The 18,046-nt window shown below is 34.1% G+C and overlaps 1 protein-coding gene across 6 annotated transcripts in view; it reads right to left on the minus strand.

The window, feature by feature from the left end:
• Positions 1 to 5,503: 5,503 nt before the first annotated feature.
• The window catches only part of LOC129739159 (syntaxin-binding protein 5), an 82,859-nt gene continuing 70,316 nt past the window's right edge, over positions 5,504 to 18,046 (minus strand). For 5 of the 6 annotated variants that reach the window (XM_055730569.1, XM_055730568.1, XM_055730566.1 and 2 more), the window contains 4 exons: positions 15,594 to 15,680; positions 12,974 to 13,069; positions 9,243 to 9,367; positions 5,504 to 9,149 (listed from right to left, as the gene is read on the minus strand). In XM_055730569.1, the coding sequence (XP_055586544.1) occupies positions 8,887 to 9,149; positions 9,243 to 9,367; positions 12,974 to 13,069; positions 15,594 to 15,680 (571 nt within the window). In that variant the 3' untranslated portion in view covers positions 5,504 to 8,886. The remainder of the gene's footprint in view (positions 9,150 to 9,242; positions 9,368 to 12,973; positions 13,070 to 15,593; positions 15,681 to 18,046) is intronic. The other variant, XM_055730570.1, reaches the window with a different exon arrangement.

Below are 18,046 nucleotides of genomic sequence, written 5' to 3' on the forward strand. Positions count from 1 at the left end.
GTGACACACCGTACAATATTAAATTTCTCATAAAAATTCGACATTCCATGCGAAATTACTGTAAAATTTCATAAAATGTTGAGTTATTTTCATTCAGTCAACCCATAGTCATCCCCCGTGCAAGCCTGAACAAAACAACTCAGAATTCGCGAAAACCCCTATTATTCATTTCTGAGTTTTGCCGTTCTAATCAAAATTTGAGTTTTCCCAGTTTTGGCGCATTTTGAATTGTTTTTTCTTCAAATCTGAATCACGGAGAATTAGAGTGTACTACAGACTTGTAGTTTTTTTTCAATAATTTTGGATATTTTATAAAATATCCCAATGTAATGATGTAAAAGCTACACAATCATTAAAAACTTATGATTTCAGCAAAACATCTAAGGTGTATCCGCGTATCTTTCACTATAGATCGTACAGGAGAATGCTGAACGGTATCGCTTTACATATACTTTTATTATAGTTTAATCCAGATTTTCTGGATATATTCAGGCTTGCCCATAAATCCAATAAAGAATCCAGATAAGTCAAATCTGACCGGGATGTCCAGATATTGTTTAGAACTTCCAGAGTTTTGCTCGGGTTTATTCAGATTATTTGCTAAACCAAATGAAAAACTCAAATTCCTCTTTAATTTTTTTGTAGAATTTGTGTTCAATAATGATTTTTCAAAAATTACAAAATATACATAAATTTTGCCCTTTTTGATTTTGTTTTTCAAAAATCGTCCTGAATTTATATGTGTGATTAAAAGTATTTTGAAGATATCTTGCTCAAATTTGACCTTCATCTAATTCAATACTAAAGAAGGAATTTTAAAAAACTTGGCACCTGTTTCGACATGTTTTATCCCAGATTTCACAGGAACGCAACCCCTAGAAACGCCCTAAAAGCGACTAGTTATCTGATGTCTTTTCAGTTATTGGTGACATTTAAAAAAACAGAAAGACCCCTACTTAAATCATCATCCAATAATATCATCTGGTTGAAAATAATCGACTAAAACATGGGGGGCATTAACATGGAACAAATAGAAAGCATTGAAATAATCGCTTAAGTTTTTTTTTTTTCAATAAAAACTCAATGGAATATTCGACTGAATATTCGTTTTGCCGAATAGTTGTAAAGGTCAATATTCGGTATTCGGCCGTTCGCCGAATACCACTATTCGGTACATCTCTAGTTCCTATGCTAAAGTGAGATTCTCAAAATTGTACAGTGAGATTGTGATGATTGTTCCCAGCACCTTTCATTTGGTTCATTGTGCAATGTTGATTATCTCGAACCAATCACGGAGTGCAACCATTATACCATTGGGCAGGAGGGGCAGCAGGTGGACCGTAGTTAATAGCAAGCTCAAGCTCAAAGGGTCAGGGGCCATTCACCAATTACGTAAGCATGATTTTGGAAATTTTCAACCCTCCACCCCCCCTCCCCCCCCCCTGGTAAGAAAAAGTAAGATTTTTCAAAACCCCCTCCTTCCCCATGTAAGATCTTACGTTTTTTATTGTTCGAGAAATTGACACGTTTTTTTCAAAAATAGCTTGAAAATATAAAAAAATGTGACATCCATGCTTCAAGGCATAGCACTTTTTAAGTTAAACATTGCATTTGAAAAGCACAACTTACACAAAACAACAGATGAAATTTCATAAACGATTTTAAAAACCATCAATTTAGATATAGTATGTTCGGGGTAACAATAAATTTCCACAATCGATTAAACAATATAAAATCTAAATTCCGATTAAAAAAAAAAAGATCAGATCAGGTTAGCACAAGGTACCATAAAAATTGTAATGTTTTTGACCTGAAAATCAGATAAATCTATAAAAAAAATTAATTCTAAACTACAAAAATTGTTGCAAAAATGTTTGACGACAATAACGCTGTCAACTAAACTAAAAGCTCAGACTCATTTCAGTTGTGAGCGATAAAGTTTTAGGATTTTTTGGTTAATCGTTTGTAAGATTTAAAGTTCCAAAAAAGTTTGTAGTTTGTAAAGTTTAAAGTTTGTCCACTGAGATTCATGTCTAAACTTAGTTTATTGTATCGTATCATTTCCCCGCATAATGTGAATATTTTTTTAAGTTCTCAGCATGAGTAAATTTTGCTCGCGTTAAGTTATATTGTTTTTTGCTGATAATTGTTTTTTGCTGTCAGGCATGCTGAGAATAGAAAGCGTCCATTACCAGGGGGCTCAAACGAGCCTCTTGGTGTGGGGGAGTGTGGTGGGCCGCTTTACAAATATATAAAAAAAAGTTGGTAGTGTCTATTAGCTTAGCTTAGCTTAGCTTGTTTGACTACTCATATCCACCATAAATCATTGAACTCGAAATGCTATTTAATTGTTTCAGGGGATGGTAATGCTATTTAATTACGTACTTCAAAAGAAAAGATGATTTTTTTGTTATTTTTTATCAATTCCTGCGCATTTCGAATTCCATGATCGCTGGCGTGGCTAAGCAGAACAAGTTCCACGTCGCCAATGGTTGCTACTCCGTGATTAATCGAGGCCATCAATTTTGCACAAAGTCCAAAAGAATGGTGCTTGGGATTAGCAGTTCATTCTCAATGTACAAAACTCATGCTCTCCGTTTTTGAAATGATTAATAACGGCGCCGGCCACGTCCTAGTAGTCAATGGGGAAAAGGAAGGAATGTTAATTTGATACTCTTTAGGTTCAACTAGCAACTTCATGGTCCTGCTTACTCCAAAAATGATTTTGAAATAGTCAGAACCAGAAATAAGTAAGTATCACCAACTATGGAAACCGTCTGTACGTCTGCGAATCTATATTCAAGTATCAAAGGAAGGGGTGTGTGTGTTAGAAAAAGGTAAAGATCAGGATCCATTTTGGCCAATGGTGCGATCGTATTTTCCTACACCTTCTATGCTCCTAGACATTTCATAAGGAAACTCCTACTTCTACGAAGCATTCGATAAACGTTAAATAAATATATATTGAGTTAAGTATTGAAAGAAAAATATTACCATCCACAATTCATCCCTACCAAACTAGCTTTTTTCCCTAACAGTGGTCCCTGTTTAATCAAAGAATTATCAAAAGGCTTTTACGGTTGAAAAAAAAAAACAATTTTTTTTGAATTGAATGTATTTTTCATAATATGCCGACAAAAACTTTTCAAACTATTTTTCGTGATTAATACCATTTTGAAAATTCTTCAATTCTTTCTTCTCCTTGCCTCTTTTTGAGCTTCATTGCATGTACAAAGCAATGTTCAAATTTTTGCTACTTTTAAAAACTGTTAATATAACTCAAACTCCGGAATCAATAACTAAATTTTCATGTTGGTAATTCATTATACATTTCACATTTCGTTCTGAAAATTAATTTTTAAGTTTTGCCATTATTGTTATTTCAGTGTTATGAGTTTTCAAACAATTGATTATCCACATGGAAATGTTTCTAACAAATAATCCTTCAAAGTACTTCATACATAAATCAATTTTGTAAGCCATTTTTCTTTACTTGGATTTATTGAAATCCGTATAGGCAACAAAAAATCTCGCACCGTTACAGTATTGAACATTTGGGTCGATTAAATTTTCAATTTATAACAATCAAATTAAAAAAAAAATACTTACTCCACAACATAACCTATAAAACAAAATGAACTCTTTTAGCAATATGAAAAACTTCAATTGTAAGGAACTCTGATGTACGATTGCTAGAGAAATGAGGTCGTTTAACGCTCAATAAGGTTAAGGTAATCTTGATTAAGTAACATAAAATTAGTTACATTTAAACAAAGAACAACTCAAAGTAAAAAGAAATTAAATGATCAAATAAATAATTTGTTTGGCGTTATCGGTATCAAAATGAAATTTCTTGTCGGACAATCAAATTGTTACTGAGCAAGTTTACCTTCAATTTAACTGTAACTAGTATCATTAACAGAGTTATTATCCGGAATTATAGAAATACCACTTATCTTAAACATCCCGCTGGTCGCAAGGAAATAGGATCCAGGGACAGTCCGGAGGGCGTAGAACCAGCCCCTTTCAGGCACAGTTCCAGCAAAGAGTATTCCGAGAAATCTTCGCCGAATCCGAATCAGGAAGCCATCAATTAAAAGAATCCTGTAATCCTCAAAGAAAACACTCAACACTAATTCAAAACTGCACTTGTAGATTCAAAAATATCAAAAAACTATTCAAATTTTAAAATTTTTGACACCTATAAAAAAAAAAGTTGGTAGTGTCTATTACTGAAAAACTGTTTAGAAATTAATTATCTTAAACGCCTTATACAGACCCCGTTCGTTTTTGGCAACATTCGATTTCGGCAACATTCGATTTTGGCACATGTGCCAAAACCGAACGGTTTTTAGAAGCAACATTACCTTTTAGTTTTTCGTTATAACAGGACCAATTTAATTAAGACAAACATCAAAAATACGTTTTTATGTTCTGAAATGATGATAAAATGCAACAATAAAAACCAAAGATTTTTTAAAATTTGATAAAGTACTCAAAAACGACAAAAAGATGAAAAATTGAAAAAGTTGAAAAACAAATTCAAACAAAATACCGAATATGACAAAAATGATCTAAAAAATGATGAAGATTGACAAAAACAGCAAATATGACAAAAGAAAACAAACATTATAAACAAAACAACAAAAGTGAAAAATGCATCAAAAACATGATGAAAAAATTAAAAAATGACTTCAAATGGTCGGAAACCGACTAAAACCAACGTTTTTGATAATAATAATAGTTATTTTGTAAAAATAACTGAAAAACACGATGAGAGAAAAACCGTTCGATTTTGGCAACATTCGATTTTGGCAACACAAAATGTACGGGCGTGTTGCCAAAATCGAAGGGGTCTGTATTGACTTTTGGAGATTATTTGTTGATGAAGTCGTTTTCGAAATACTATGGATTCAAATAGTGGTGTCACAACGCGCCACTTTCCTTTTTGTTTCTATAAATTTCTCAATTAAAAAGATTGTTATGATGAAACGCAAAAAGTAACGATCTGTTTTTTTTAATGTGACTTAGTGTTTTGGTTGCATAAGGGTTTGACTTCGATCTCTATAGGTTTTATAGAACCAGCCATTTTTTTTTATAAATTAATAGACATCAAAAGATAAATAACATAACGTCACAAATAACCAATAAATAGGCAGTAAGAAAAAAATCGGAAACCCCCCTACCCCCCTGGTAAGAGATCGTAAGCAAATGTGAAACCCCGCCTCCCCCTCCCTATGTGCTTACGTAATTAGTGAACGGCCCCTCAGCGCCTACCATTCAAGTGTTGTAGTTGGTGAATATCGTAAATAAATAAATATTTGAGTTACGTTACGAGTTTTCAAAAACTATAAATTTTGTACAAATCGGATGAGAAACAAGAGAGATATAGCGGTTTTAGTAGGAGTGTCAAATTGACACTCCAGAAACTCTAACGTGTAAAAATTTCTGGGACGTATGAGGGTTGATCAATCTTGTGATATTTCATTCAAACCAAAACAGATTTTAAAAAATTCATATTTATTTCATTCATTACCTAATTATCAAACATATTTACAATTACATTACAATTACTATCAAAATAGTATATGTACATCGTCTTTATATAACTCACTTAAAGCCAATATTATTCTAACGACCTAAGCCAATAAACTTTTAAAACGCTTATCCAACAGCCTGATAATCGATAATCAATTTTTGCCATTTTAGATCACCTTTATAAACCATTATTATCTTTACAATAACCGCCTAACAATGACACGATTCTATCAATCGTTCGCGGGTGTCTGTATGTGTGTGTTTGTGTCTGTATTATGCATTCTTAGCTAATTTTAATGCCCTGGAAGAATTGTTGTTTCATAATTACATTATTCAGTCGTTGGTTACAAATATTTTTCTTTTTAATCCAGCGTGGAATTCATCCTCCTATGAACGATAAACTAAATGGCTTGAAAATATATATATGTTATTAACATAACTTTTTTGGCGATAAGTTATTATTTCTCTTCCACTGCTGAAAGTTAAATTGGTTAAATGCCGAATTTGAGGAGTGATCGTTAGGCGCTGAGCTACATAATCGAAAATTGTGTCAAACGGAACTATTTCAAATAGGGCAACATTGTCTCAGCTTAAGGATACTTTGTCCTACTCGGCGTAATTATGTGGTCAAACTGGAATATTTGATATCTTCTGCTGGTGGCCTTCTACTGACGATAGAACACTCAAACGATCTGCTTCAGGAAAGAAAAAGTTGTACAAATTTTTTGTGTTATTGACTACATGTTCCTCAAGAGTAGCATCCAAGAGTGACAAGTTCTAAGGGAATTCCTCAAGCGCCCAGATTGTATTCCTGTCAGAACGGACAGGATGACTAGCTGATGCTCGCGAGGTTCCGCGCTTACTATTCCAATGAACACCTACCTTCTGAAATATTTGATCTACTAGTGAACAATTTTATCCAGCGATAAGCACCTTTGCTAGCAGTATTTGAGCCCAATCAGTGTAGAACTTGCTTTTTTTTGGATCGCTAAAAGGTTTGAATTGCTCTAACTATCCTTTTGAAATGAAAGGCGTATTCACTGTGTTTTATGGGAAAAACTCCAAGCAATCCTGATTATTCCTCTTATATGAACGTTTTTAGACGGAAAATGCGTAGAAAATATATTCTAATTTCAGCAATTCATTTTAGAACATATTGGCTATGTTTCGTCTCAAAAAGGAAATTAGAGGCATGATCTGGCAAATGCGTTTTTTTGGTGCATTGCGCTGAAAAAAAAACTAAACTTATATAAATATAGTGTTATTAATTACTAATATACCTCACTCTTGAAAAAACAAGGCAACGTATCAAGCACTCCATCATGTATGACCATCGACGATCTGAACTACTTCAAGCGGATTTCTGATTTGTTGCAGTTGCCGTTGGTGATGGATACTATCAGTGAATTTAGTAGGACCTTTCGTCAGTAGGTGGTGTTGACATGCATGTCCTTGATGAGCAGTATGGAGAAGGCTGACAGTGAGATATATTTGTATAGTATCACTAATAATTTTGTAAGTAAGCTAAGGATTCCCGATTTTGTCGTCTTACAGGTCTCACAACACCTCTTCTATTGTAAAACTTTTTCTTCCAACTTTTTTGTCTTCATTCTTCTTCCAGGTTATATATTTCTGGATCTTCCATTTTTGTCTACGTTACCTTTCTAGCTTTGAATTCTTATGAGAAATTTTAACAAGTTTTTCAAGCAACAGGAGACTTATGACATCACTAATATTTTAACATCAGCATTTTTGCAAGGAAATTAAATAAATAGAAAGTTAAGATAAATTTTGGACAAAGTTTGATACTCTTTTACCATAACTATTCAAAAATTGCACAATCCGAGTGAAACTTAATAGCAGGATTACCACGTTCCATGAAAAGAACATTGAACTACTTGGGATTGCTGATTCCATTCAATTCATCTTAGGAATACTTACCTAAGAAGATAGAAAACCGATTCCGAATTCAGTTCTTGAACAATTTTATCTTCCAGTCACACTTATTTTGGGTAACGTTTGTTTGAGACTTGTATTGCAGTGTATGAATCAATTATGGATGTTAACAACTTTCTACGGAAAATAGTTTATCAAAATTCAGAACATTCTAGGATTCGTGAAATATTTCATAATGATTGAAGAGTAGTTGAAATTCAAACGCTCACCAAGTTACAAGTAAAGTTCTATCAGTGGTCTGCCAGACTTATTTCAACTGATAGAACAGTACTTATAATCTGAATGGTTATTATCAACAAATGTATATATGTGTGTGTGTGTATGTATGTATGTATGTATGTATGTATGTATGTATGTATGTATGTATGTATGTATGGTTCCTTCATCGGTAGCAAAATGTAATATTTAGTAAGTATATCTAATGGAAACGCATCTTACCTGTCGACAACTTATGGGATTCGAACCCAGAAGTTTTCTTGCCGATACCGGGAATCGACCCCAGTACGCCTGGCATACTAAAACCAGACAAGCGTAAGCATATCCGCTAAACCACATCAGCACTAAATCATTATTATCAAGAAATACCATTTCAAACATAAATTGTTTAAATAGTTTACGATATCCAATGCGTCTCATTTTTACCAGATGGTATGGTTTTCAATCATTTATACGTCTCCAATTACATTCTGCTCCGATTTAAAGAAAGGATTAATTATGAATGTTTAAGTTTTCTGTTAAAACTTCTTTCTAGATTCCTCTGAATTCGGAAAAACCATTGACAGAAGAAATATAAGCTATAAAATTTTACTGTACTTTATTTCCAGGCAAATTAAATGAAGAGCGATTCAAATATTTCTGAGTCTTTTTACACAGAAATCATGGTAATTCCGTCCGACGATGTCTCACAAATTTTTCATCGACGCATTTCGCACAAGTCGATAGGCGCAGACATAAAACATGATTAAAATCGAACAAAACTTAAATAACTTAACAGAGCATTTTTACGCTTATGAAATTTGTTTTGAACTGTATGAAATCTGTTGTTTCTTCTTCTCCTATCTTAAAAAAAATAATGACTTAGGTTAAACATTTCTGAATGCTTGAAACTGTCGAAATCATTTTTCGACCAGGAGAGATAACACGTTCTGTTGCGTTCAAGCTGGTCAAATTTCTTATTATCGTTCAGCTATTGTAAGCTCATCAGTAATGTAAATGCCACAACAACATGAGGATACAAAACAAATATTTGAAAGAAAAAATGCCTAGCGTTTCGCTAACATAGTTAAAAAATATATATTTTGTACTTTTGATATCAAATATGAAAACATGAACGGAAAGCATAACGTTGAAAACTACAACTTTAACGAAGATATGTACACTGTATCGCGTTCATTAAAGTTGATACCACTTTTTATCCTTATATTTATTCATTAGAAGATGTGCGGAGTTAGAAAATTGTTGCGCTTCGTTCGACATGCGTTCGGTTCTTTCCTCGAGCTGACTTAGCTTATCACCGCGCTCGAGCATCAGTTGATGGGCCCGGCTGACTTCACTGGATGCTGACGTGGCCCTAGTGTTTAAATCCTGGAGATTAGAGTTGGGACCGGGTATATGTTTGGCAACCGATTTATTCGCCTTGCCACTAGATTCACCAACTGCAATAAAAAGGCTTAGTGAGTATCAAAGCAGAAAAGGTTTTGTGTATGTAGGTATGTAGCCGAAAATGCTACGTTCAAGAGATCACTTACACAATTCTTCTCGATCAAGATTCCTCATGCCACCCCCAAACAGCCCTTTGAAGAAGCTTTCCTTTGGTGCCTCCGGCATTTCCTGGGGTGTGAAGAGTTCTCCGAGCATTTCGTTGTACTGGTTGCTGGAAGGGTCAAGCAAAAAATGTCAATCCAGTAATCTAACACCTTTGTAACCATAAAGAATGTGATGAGTTTTAGATTTTAAATTAATGGACGAAAAGATGCTAAGCCTGCAAAAAGACGTTATTTTGAATTTTGAAATGTTCTGTAACCAGGACTTTGACATACCACATAATATTAATTTAAAATATTAAGTTTCAAATCCTTTTCACGAAAAACATTTTCTGTTCGATGAGTACACAAGAGCCGTGTATGGATATATTTTGCCGCAGTGGACTAAAGTCGCTTCCTTAAGGAATCCTGTAGGAATAGCGAAGATATCGAAGGGTGCGACATCCTCTACTTCCAGTCAAGTTTCTCGATAAGATATATAAATAAGATCGTTACTATTTACAAAAATTGGCAGGCCAATAGATATTTATTCTTAGAATTTCTTAGAATTCTTAGAAGGAGGGCTATGTCCTAGAATCAAAACCTTGGGGCTGAAATTGTTCCTTAGCCTACCAGAAGGCCCTATGCCAGACCCTCGATCATTTTTTTCTAGCAATGCATTGCAAAATCCATTTTTTGGCTTTAACTAAAAGATGCACCGATTGCTCCACGAATTTGGTATTCTTAATCTAGATATCACATTCTTATTGAAGACTGTATGATAATACGAGTAACGACAAAAGTAATTAAGGTTAGAAGAGAGACATGTCACACTAGACTGAGTCGATTTGGGGTCATTTTTGAATTTCTCAAACCCTGGGGTCTTGAAAGCTTTTTTTTGGTTCAAAACTCATCCATGATTTTTTGCAGAATTTTTAAATAACGTATACATGAGTAAATTTGAACTTTTGGTTTGTATGGGAAAATTAAATCTTTTGTACTGAAAAATCTTAATCATTTTTGTTTCTTCTGTGCAACCGAGCCTGCTAATGGTTTCTGTGCCAATTTATAAATTCTCTCAAGCAAATTTTCTGCTGAACAACTTTGACGAAGACCGTAACTTCGTATATTCTTAGAAAAAAAAAGTTATTAGCTGTTCAACAAAGGTACACGCTCATTTTTTTCTAACCATTTCTGCCTTTTTTTGAACCGTTTTATGGTTTTTCTTGAAGAACTTCTAAAATTGTTATTTTTTAAACATGATCAATTGCTGAATTTTAACCATTTTTGGAGTTCCAATCGAATTCGCAGTAAACGGTTGAACTCGAACGGGAAAAAGTTTCTCTGTTGTTGTTTTCCGAATGCTTTGAAAGAGTTTGTACATTTGGCACCGTATAAACTATCCGGGCTTGGTTGTTTTCCTTTTTTTTTAATCTACCAGCTAAATCTGAACAAGTTTACAATCGAAGAATTGAGAAGTAAACCCGAGAAGCCATCAAATCCGGCGGAACAAACGTGATTACCGGTATGGAAACAAATTAATGCTAATAACATAACCTCTAATATCCATTTTTGTCATTTAGGCCAAACGTTCCCGTTTAGATCGCAATAAAAACCGTGTGGTAATAGGAGATAGTAACCTGCGAGAACAAAATAAACACCGGCTGCTAAGCCATCGGCTCGTCCAGCAGTGGAAAAATGCTGCTCCGCAAAGTTCACCCAAAATCGTTAGGAACTTTTCAATGTTTGATGTACACCTGCAGCCCAGCAGAAGTCACACTGAGGAGGGATCTGTAAACAGGAATCCGGTCGGTATACCGATGGCAGCGGAGAGGGTCACAAACAAAAATTAGAAGGTCGGATCCTTGGCAATTATGTGCTTAGAGGTGGGGTTCCAGAAAATCTGTGCCAATGCTTAGGTAATTCGCAGATTAATAATTTTTGGTCTCAAATTAAAACTCCGTTCTAAATTCTAGATAACCCGTCTCGATATAGAGCTGATAAGCGTCAGCTTTTTTAAACTTGGATCTTTTCCATGAACCGGCAGTTACATTAGGAAGAGCTGATCCGGAAAATTTACAACAATTTACAATGTGCGAAGCGAGCTTTGGTGATTTACGGACACCCTAATCGGCCTGGATGGCGACAGAAAGTCATTCTGAAATTCTGTAATGAGATCATAGATGCACATTTTCATCGAGGCTTTTCCTACTACAGCAGAGGAAAAAACTCCGTTTCGACTGGAACTTCATTTTTTTTGTATTCAATCATGTATTAACGAACTAATAAGGTTTCCTTTTCTACAAAGTAACTAATAAATTTGGTAACATTGATAAAACAGATTTTGCGCTAAGATTCAAATTTAATTGAAAAACTTTTGTTAAATTCCTTGAGGATTGAATCTGGTTCCCTTTTTTCTGAAAACGGTTGATTTTCAACCATTTTCACCTGCGAAGAGCATGTTTAAAAAATAACCATAATGCAAGTTCTCCTTGAAATCCCATTTTATGAGTTTTCAGTGAAAACTCATAAAACGACTTGATCCACAAAACTGCCATTATGGTTATTTTTCAAACATTAATGGTTCAATATGGCCGAGCGTGTATGTCTTTTGGCATTGATTAACAATAAATTCTATTGACATCACTGCTGGGCAAGGTTGCCGAAATCACAGAAAAATCTGTAATTTCACAGAATTTTGAGCAAATTTTCATCACAGAATCTGTGTCACAGAACACAGAATTTTGAAATTTTCACAGATTTCACAGAATTTTAAAATTTTGCATGGATTTCTTAAATTATAATTTTTTCGGACAGTATCAAATTGAAATTTCTTACTTTGAATTTGAAAAGTATGATAAGATTGGTAATGGTAATTGATTTTGTCCAACTAAAATGTGAAAAAGACCCAGTTTATCATGAATTTTCTATGAAATTCAAGGAAATAGCATCACAGAAATCCATCACAGAATTTTTGGGTAAAATCACAGAAAGTCAGAATTATGTTTTTCAAAAACACAGTTTTTTTTTTGGCAACCTTGCTGCTGGGTGCCCAGCGAGGTATTGCGTGATTACTTTTCATGCCGTACTTCGTGGGGCACAAGCAATGGTGTCAATTGAATTTATTGTTAATCAATGCCAAAAGACATACCCTTGTTTAACAGCTAATAACTTTTTTGTCTAAAAAGATACGAAGTTACGGTCTTCGACAAAGTTATTCAGCGGAAAATTTGCTTGAAAGAAATTATAAATTGGCACAAAAACCATCAGAAGGTTCGGTTGCACAGAAGAAACAAAACGATGTTGATATTTCAGTATAAAATATTCAATTTTCCCATACAAACCTAAAAGTTCAAATTTACTCATGTAAACGTTTCTTAAAAATTCTGCAAAAATCATGGATGAGTTTTGAACCAAACCGAATCTTTTAAGACCCCAGGGTTTGAGAAATTCAAAAAAGACTCCAAATCGACTCATTCTAATGTCACACTCATTGTGCATTTTTACACGCATATTTGCGGTCAACATTTTTTAAATATTCCGGTTAACTACCGGAAGGTCACTCGCAGAGTCGCAATTTTTTTTCGCAAGTAAGCTTATGATACTACCTTCCACAGTAAATTTACAGAGCTTGTTTATCTCTCTTAGTGTTTTTATACAACCATTAAAAAAAGTCAATTTTTCAATGCATACGTTAGAACATAAACTGAAATTAACAAAACTTGTAAGAAACATACCAAAATTCTTGGCAGACCGTAAACTTTTGAATTTCGGTGGGTGTAGCTAGGTATAATCCGTGCCCTTTATTACTAAAGCTGAAGGTTTTCGAAATGCTGTGAAAAGATGGGGAGAGAGAAAAAAATTACATTATTTCGATAAGGTCATCAAGATTAATATATTTATGTGTATTGCAAGAGTGACGCTTCGTATAGTTTTTGAATAACATAAAAATATTCCGTTTGTAGTAGCAAGAAGACATTAAGTTAATCATAAAGTGCCTAACTTTATGATTAACAGTTTTAAAGTGACAGTTTTAATAAAAAGATAATCGTCGATTCCAGTTTGAGATTGTATTTATCAAAAGAAACTGAAATCGTCTCGTCAACAATGTGTTTTATCGAAAAAAATAAATCAATTATTTAGAGATTGTTATCTCGGGATATAATTGTTACACAAACCTTGCAAAAGCCTTTCTCTTTAACCTGCCCGAGACGGATCATAACTGTCATTCACTGTGAGTTGATTTTTGCTCGCAAAATAATTTTCTTATGCTAACAGAACCTGTATAAACTTAATAAATCAAGAATAGGTTTTGATAAAAAATAAACGACTGATAACTTATCTGGAGGTAAAGTAGGCATCACAAGGAACCGAGAATAATTTACTCTTAGTATAATCTAAAACTGAGTTAGAAATTGGAGTCTAAATCTGATCTTGCATTCGGAGTCCAATTTCTAACTCCGAATTATTAATCTTCGTAAATTTATTTTTCGGCATATCGGTGAAAGGTATATTCTTGGAGAAAGAATATCAGAAATGAAAATTGATAGAGATGGATAGAGAAGGGAGAAGAAAATTTTACAGATGTTGAAAAGAGCGAAAGAGCATTTTTGCGAGGAAAATTTATTAACGTACACCATACTTTACCCCGCAAAAAAGAATTATTAATCTAAATCTATGAATCCTGTCTAAGTCTGGTAAATAGTCTGATATCTAAATTGAAAGTTTAAAATTGAAATCTGAATCTAAGCCCTGAATCTGAGATCTGGATTAGAAATTCCAGTCTGAAATTAACATCTGAAGTCTAAATCTGACATTTAGAATATTTACTCTGGATCGAAATCGAGATTTTCAATCTTACATCTGCATCCAAACTCTTATTGTTTCCATTGCATGTTAAGCAAATATTTGTTAAAAAAAAACATTTTTAATATAATATGAATTCTGGTTTTTAAATATAGGTTACGAGTGCTGTTTTTTCTAAGTTTCAACTAAGATGTAAACAAATATTTCAACAGAAAAATAAAATAACAAATATTTCATTTCATAACATAATGATATTTACACAATTTTTAAAGCCTATTGAGTTGCAGGTAAAGGATTCAAAATTAAACCATTCATAAGAACTCAATTTGATCAGTTTTTACATAGAATTACAAACGGTTTGAAACTATCTCGTACAAAACGGTTCGAAAGGGAAAGTCCGAAGATCTTATAATTCCATGTAATAAATACGAATAGGAAAATTATTTAAACAATAATTTACCCTCATTCATCAATGCCTAGTTACATACACACATACAAACTATTCAATATATAAGAAAAAAAATGTGTGTATAGGTCATAAAGATTCCTGGACTTTCCCCAATAGAAATACTTTGGAACTTTTCATTGCACAACGGGAAAATTTTGACAAGAAAATTCCAAAAAGTTCGAAGTCGCAGGTTTATGGACCTGGAAAAAGACTTATCTTACGTGAAATTTTCTCAAAAATTTCAAATCTGCCGACGGATTTGGTTGGAGACATCACAGTGGGGTGTTATTTAACCTTAATTACCTAGAAATAAGCTATTTTCCTTATATTACTAATAAACATGAGAATTCAAATCATTGCAATTTTATAAAATGAGCTGAAAGGTTGTTAAATATTAAGTATTAAGTAATTATTTGAAACGGACCGATGAGCGATCTATTTTGCCTCATTTTATCCCTATGAAGATTATGTCATTTTTTTTTATAATTGTTATATCTCACTACAATCTAATCGATTTTAACAAAAAGAACATCAAATAAAAGCTTAAGAATGCATTGAACAACGCTGAAAATTTTGGATCGACCAATAAATGTATGCAAAAGTTATATATTTTTGTATTAAAATTTAGCGTTACAAAATATAAATTGGTCAAAATAGCCGTTTTTATGAGAAAGGCCTCATTTAAAAGGCGTAACACTTTATTAATCTTCATGAAACTTTCACATAACATCAGAATGTTTCCAAAAACAGATTTACTGGAATTTGTTTTTCTCAAATTCATTTTTTCGAAGTTATGCTTGTTTTACTGGGTATTTAGGGCAAATAACACATTCCTCAGATGTCCCCTGTAAAATGCGATGGCATATTCGATCTCAAGAAAAAATTTTACATAAAACAAGTATTAGTTTAGGTCATTAAATCAGCGATTTTTTCCCATTGTGCATTGAGTTGCATCATTATCTTCTCCGAATTTCGAAAAGCTCACTGTTACACAATTTGAATAGACTTTTTCTGCTCATTTATATTCAATGATCGATTGGCCCAATTCGGAGAGTCTAATGGCAAGCATGTTCCTCCTGGCAAGTATGACACGAGAGACTTACAGAGTTGTATCTTCATACACGATCAATTGCTGTCCCCAAATCGACAACATCGGATCAACCATTCCCTGTTTACATTTGGTTTGGAAACTACGGAAGAAATGCATCAAAAACGAATCATGAGATGATTTAAGAAAAAAAATCAAAGTACTATACTATTAAGCCTTCATCTGCTCTACAGTGTCAACTTCACAATATTTAAAACGTAATGAACGAACATAGATCGAGCCAAGGAATTTCGAAACTGGATGTGTCATCGGAAAAAAAACTAAAGGAAAGATAATTGAAAACGGAAATAATGTGGAGTGGAAAAAGAATGTCCGATGGTGGAAGTCTGTGCCCCGCATTTCCCCAAAATACTTCAAAAGACGAAGATATGACTCCAAACCATGGGTGGCCCAGATTTTCATCAAAATTTCCGAAAATAGCTCCTGCTCCAAACCTCTCCCTAAATAACACAACCCTTTCTGAGATACTTGAAAATAGATTCGCAGACGTATAACCGGTTTCTATAACTGATGATACTGACTCATCATTGTTTCAGAGTGTTTCAAAACAAGCTTTTGGTTTATGGTTATGGTTTATGGTTGATTCTAAAAAGTATCTTAAAGCATGGATCACTACAAATCTGGACGCATTAAAAAGGGTCTATCTCGGAGCTATATAAACGAAATAAAAATGTTTTGTGCTCAAATTGTAGGGTTTTTCCTGCACTTTAAAGGAAAAATAATAAAAAAAATTATTCCGATGTTGTTTTGATGAAATTTCGTACTTTTCGTCGAGAACCACTCATCTAAGTTTGGACATTCACTGACCTCAGCGGCCATTCACTGCCCTCAGCGGCCATTTTGTTCCACAATATCTTCATCTCTGTTGCATCCCGAGTCGTCCTACCATTCTTCTTCATCTTCTGATTAACAATTGCTCAAAATTTTTCGATAGGGCGGAATTGAGGGCAGTTGGGTGGGTTGACGTCCTTTTCGACAAAATCCACCAGATGGCCCGATACCAATGTAGTACCTCTTCGCTGTAACGGCAGCTAGCTAAATCTAGCATAAACTTTACTGGTTCTTTGTGAGATCTAACAAAAGGAAAAAACATATTTTTCAGGCACTCCTCCTTATACATTTCGCAGTTCATGGTCTTGTTTTTCACAAAAAAAACCGGGGTTTTTCGGCCGCAGCTCCAAATATCTGGCCAGATCAAACAATTTTCTGCAAAGTTATTGGCAAAAACGAATTTGAACTTGATGGGGACATCACTCCGACCAGTGGCTTTGTAAAATTTTTGGTCAGGAAGCCTCCTCAAATCAGATTTCGCGATTTTTTAACCAGACCACATCGGGTTTTTGAACGTGGGTGTCCAAAATTAATTTTCGTCTCGCGGCTTCTCTCACGTGTAACTTTTTTGGAACAAAACGAATCGTAATGAAATTTTCAGCACTGATAGAGGAAACATTTCCGAACAAAGTACTGTCGAAAAATTCCAGATCCGACAACTAGGAGCGCTATGGTATAATAAACAGTTCGTCCAGATTTCTGATGATCCATGCTTTACCAACAATTCTTCCTTCATCCCTCTTTGATTACTAGGACGTGGCCGGCGTCGTTTTTAATCTATTTTTTAGGGAGGGCATCCCCTTATCCCAAAACCAGGGAAAAAGATAAAACCCAACCAAAGGCATTCAGTTCAGACCTATCAGTCTTACATCCATTATCTTGAACAAAATGGAGAAGACACTTGACGAGCACATTATATCGCAGTATCTTAGCTATAGTAAACTGAACAATTTTCAGTTCGCTTACAAAAAAAGGAATGTCTACGGTTTAGGCACAAAAACTAGAAAAGACCATTGAGGCAAAAGAAATAGCACTTGCTTCTTTTCTAGACATTCCAGGTGCATTCGACAACGCACCTCACAACTCAATCGAATCAGTTATGAAAAGACGAGGGTGCCACACAGCAATTGTTGACTGGACTAGTGCCATGCCAATAAATAGATTCACACAGCAAAAATTATTTCCTGTAAAATTACGGAAATGTCCTGTAACAAAAAGGAGCAGGACATTTAACGTTATTTTACTGGTCGAAAAACAAATTACGTGACATTTAATTTTCAGTGTACAACTTTTTTGCAGGACATTTGCTGTAATAATAAATGGATCTTCGTTAACTTTCAAGGAAAATAATTTAAAATTACACGTTTTTTTAATTACAGGTTGATTTATTTTAAAGGTTGCAGTTTCAGTGACACGTAATAGTCAAAAAAAATTCTGTGCATTTATGAAAGCTTGAGAGAACGTACAATCAGTGCCACTCCAACGAAGGGATGTCCCCAAGGTGGGGTTCTATCACCGTTGTTGTGGTCACTGATCGTGGATGACCTCCTAAACAAACTTGTATCTATGGGAATCGAAGTAATTGGCTTTGCAGACGACGTAGTGTTACCGATTCAA

The sequence above is a fragment of the Uranotaenia lowii genome, chromosome 1 (genome assembly GCF_029784155.1).
Source record: "Uranotaenia lowii strain MFRU-FL chromosome 1, ASM2978415v1, whole genome shotgun sequence".
In the NCBI taxonomy this organism is placed as follows: domain Eukaryota; kingdom Metazoa; phylum Arthropoda; class Insecta; order Diptera; family Culicidae; genus Uranotaenia; species Uranotaenia lowii.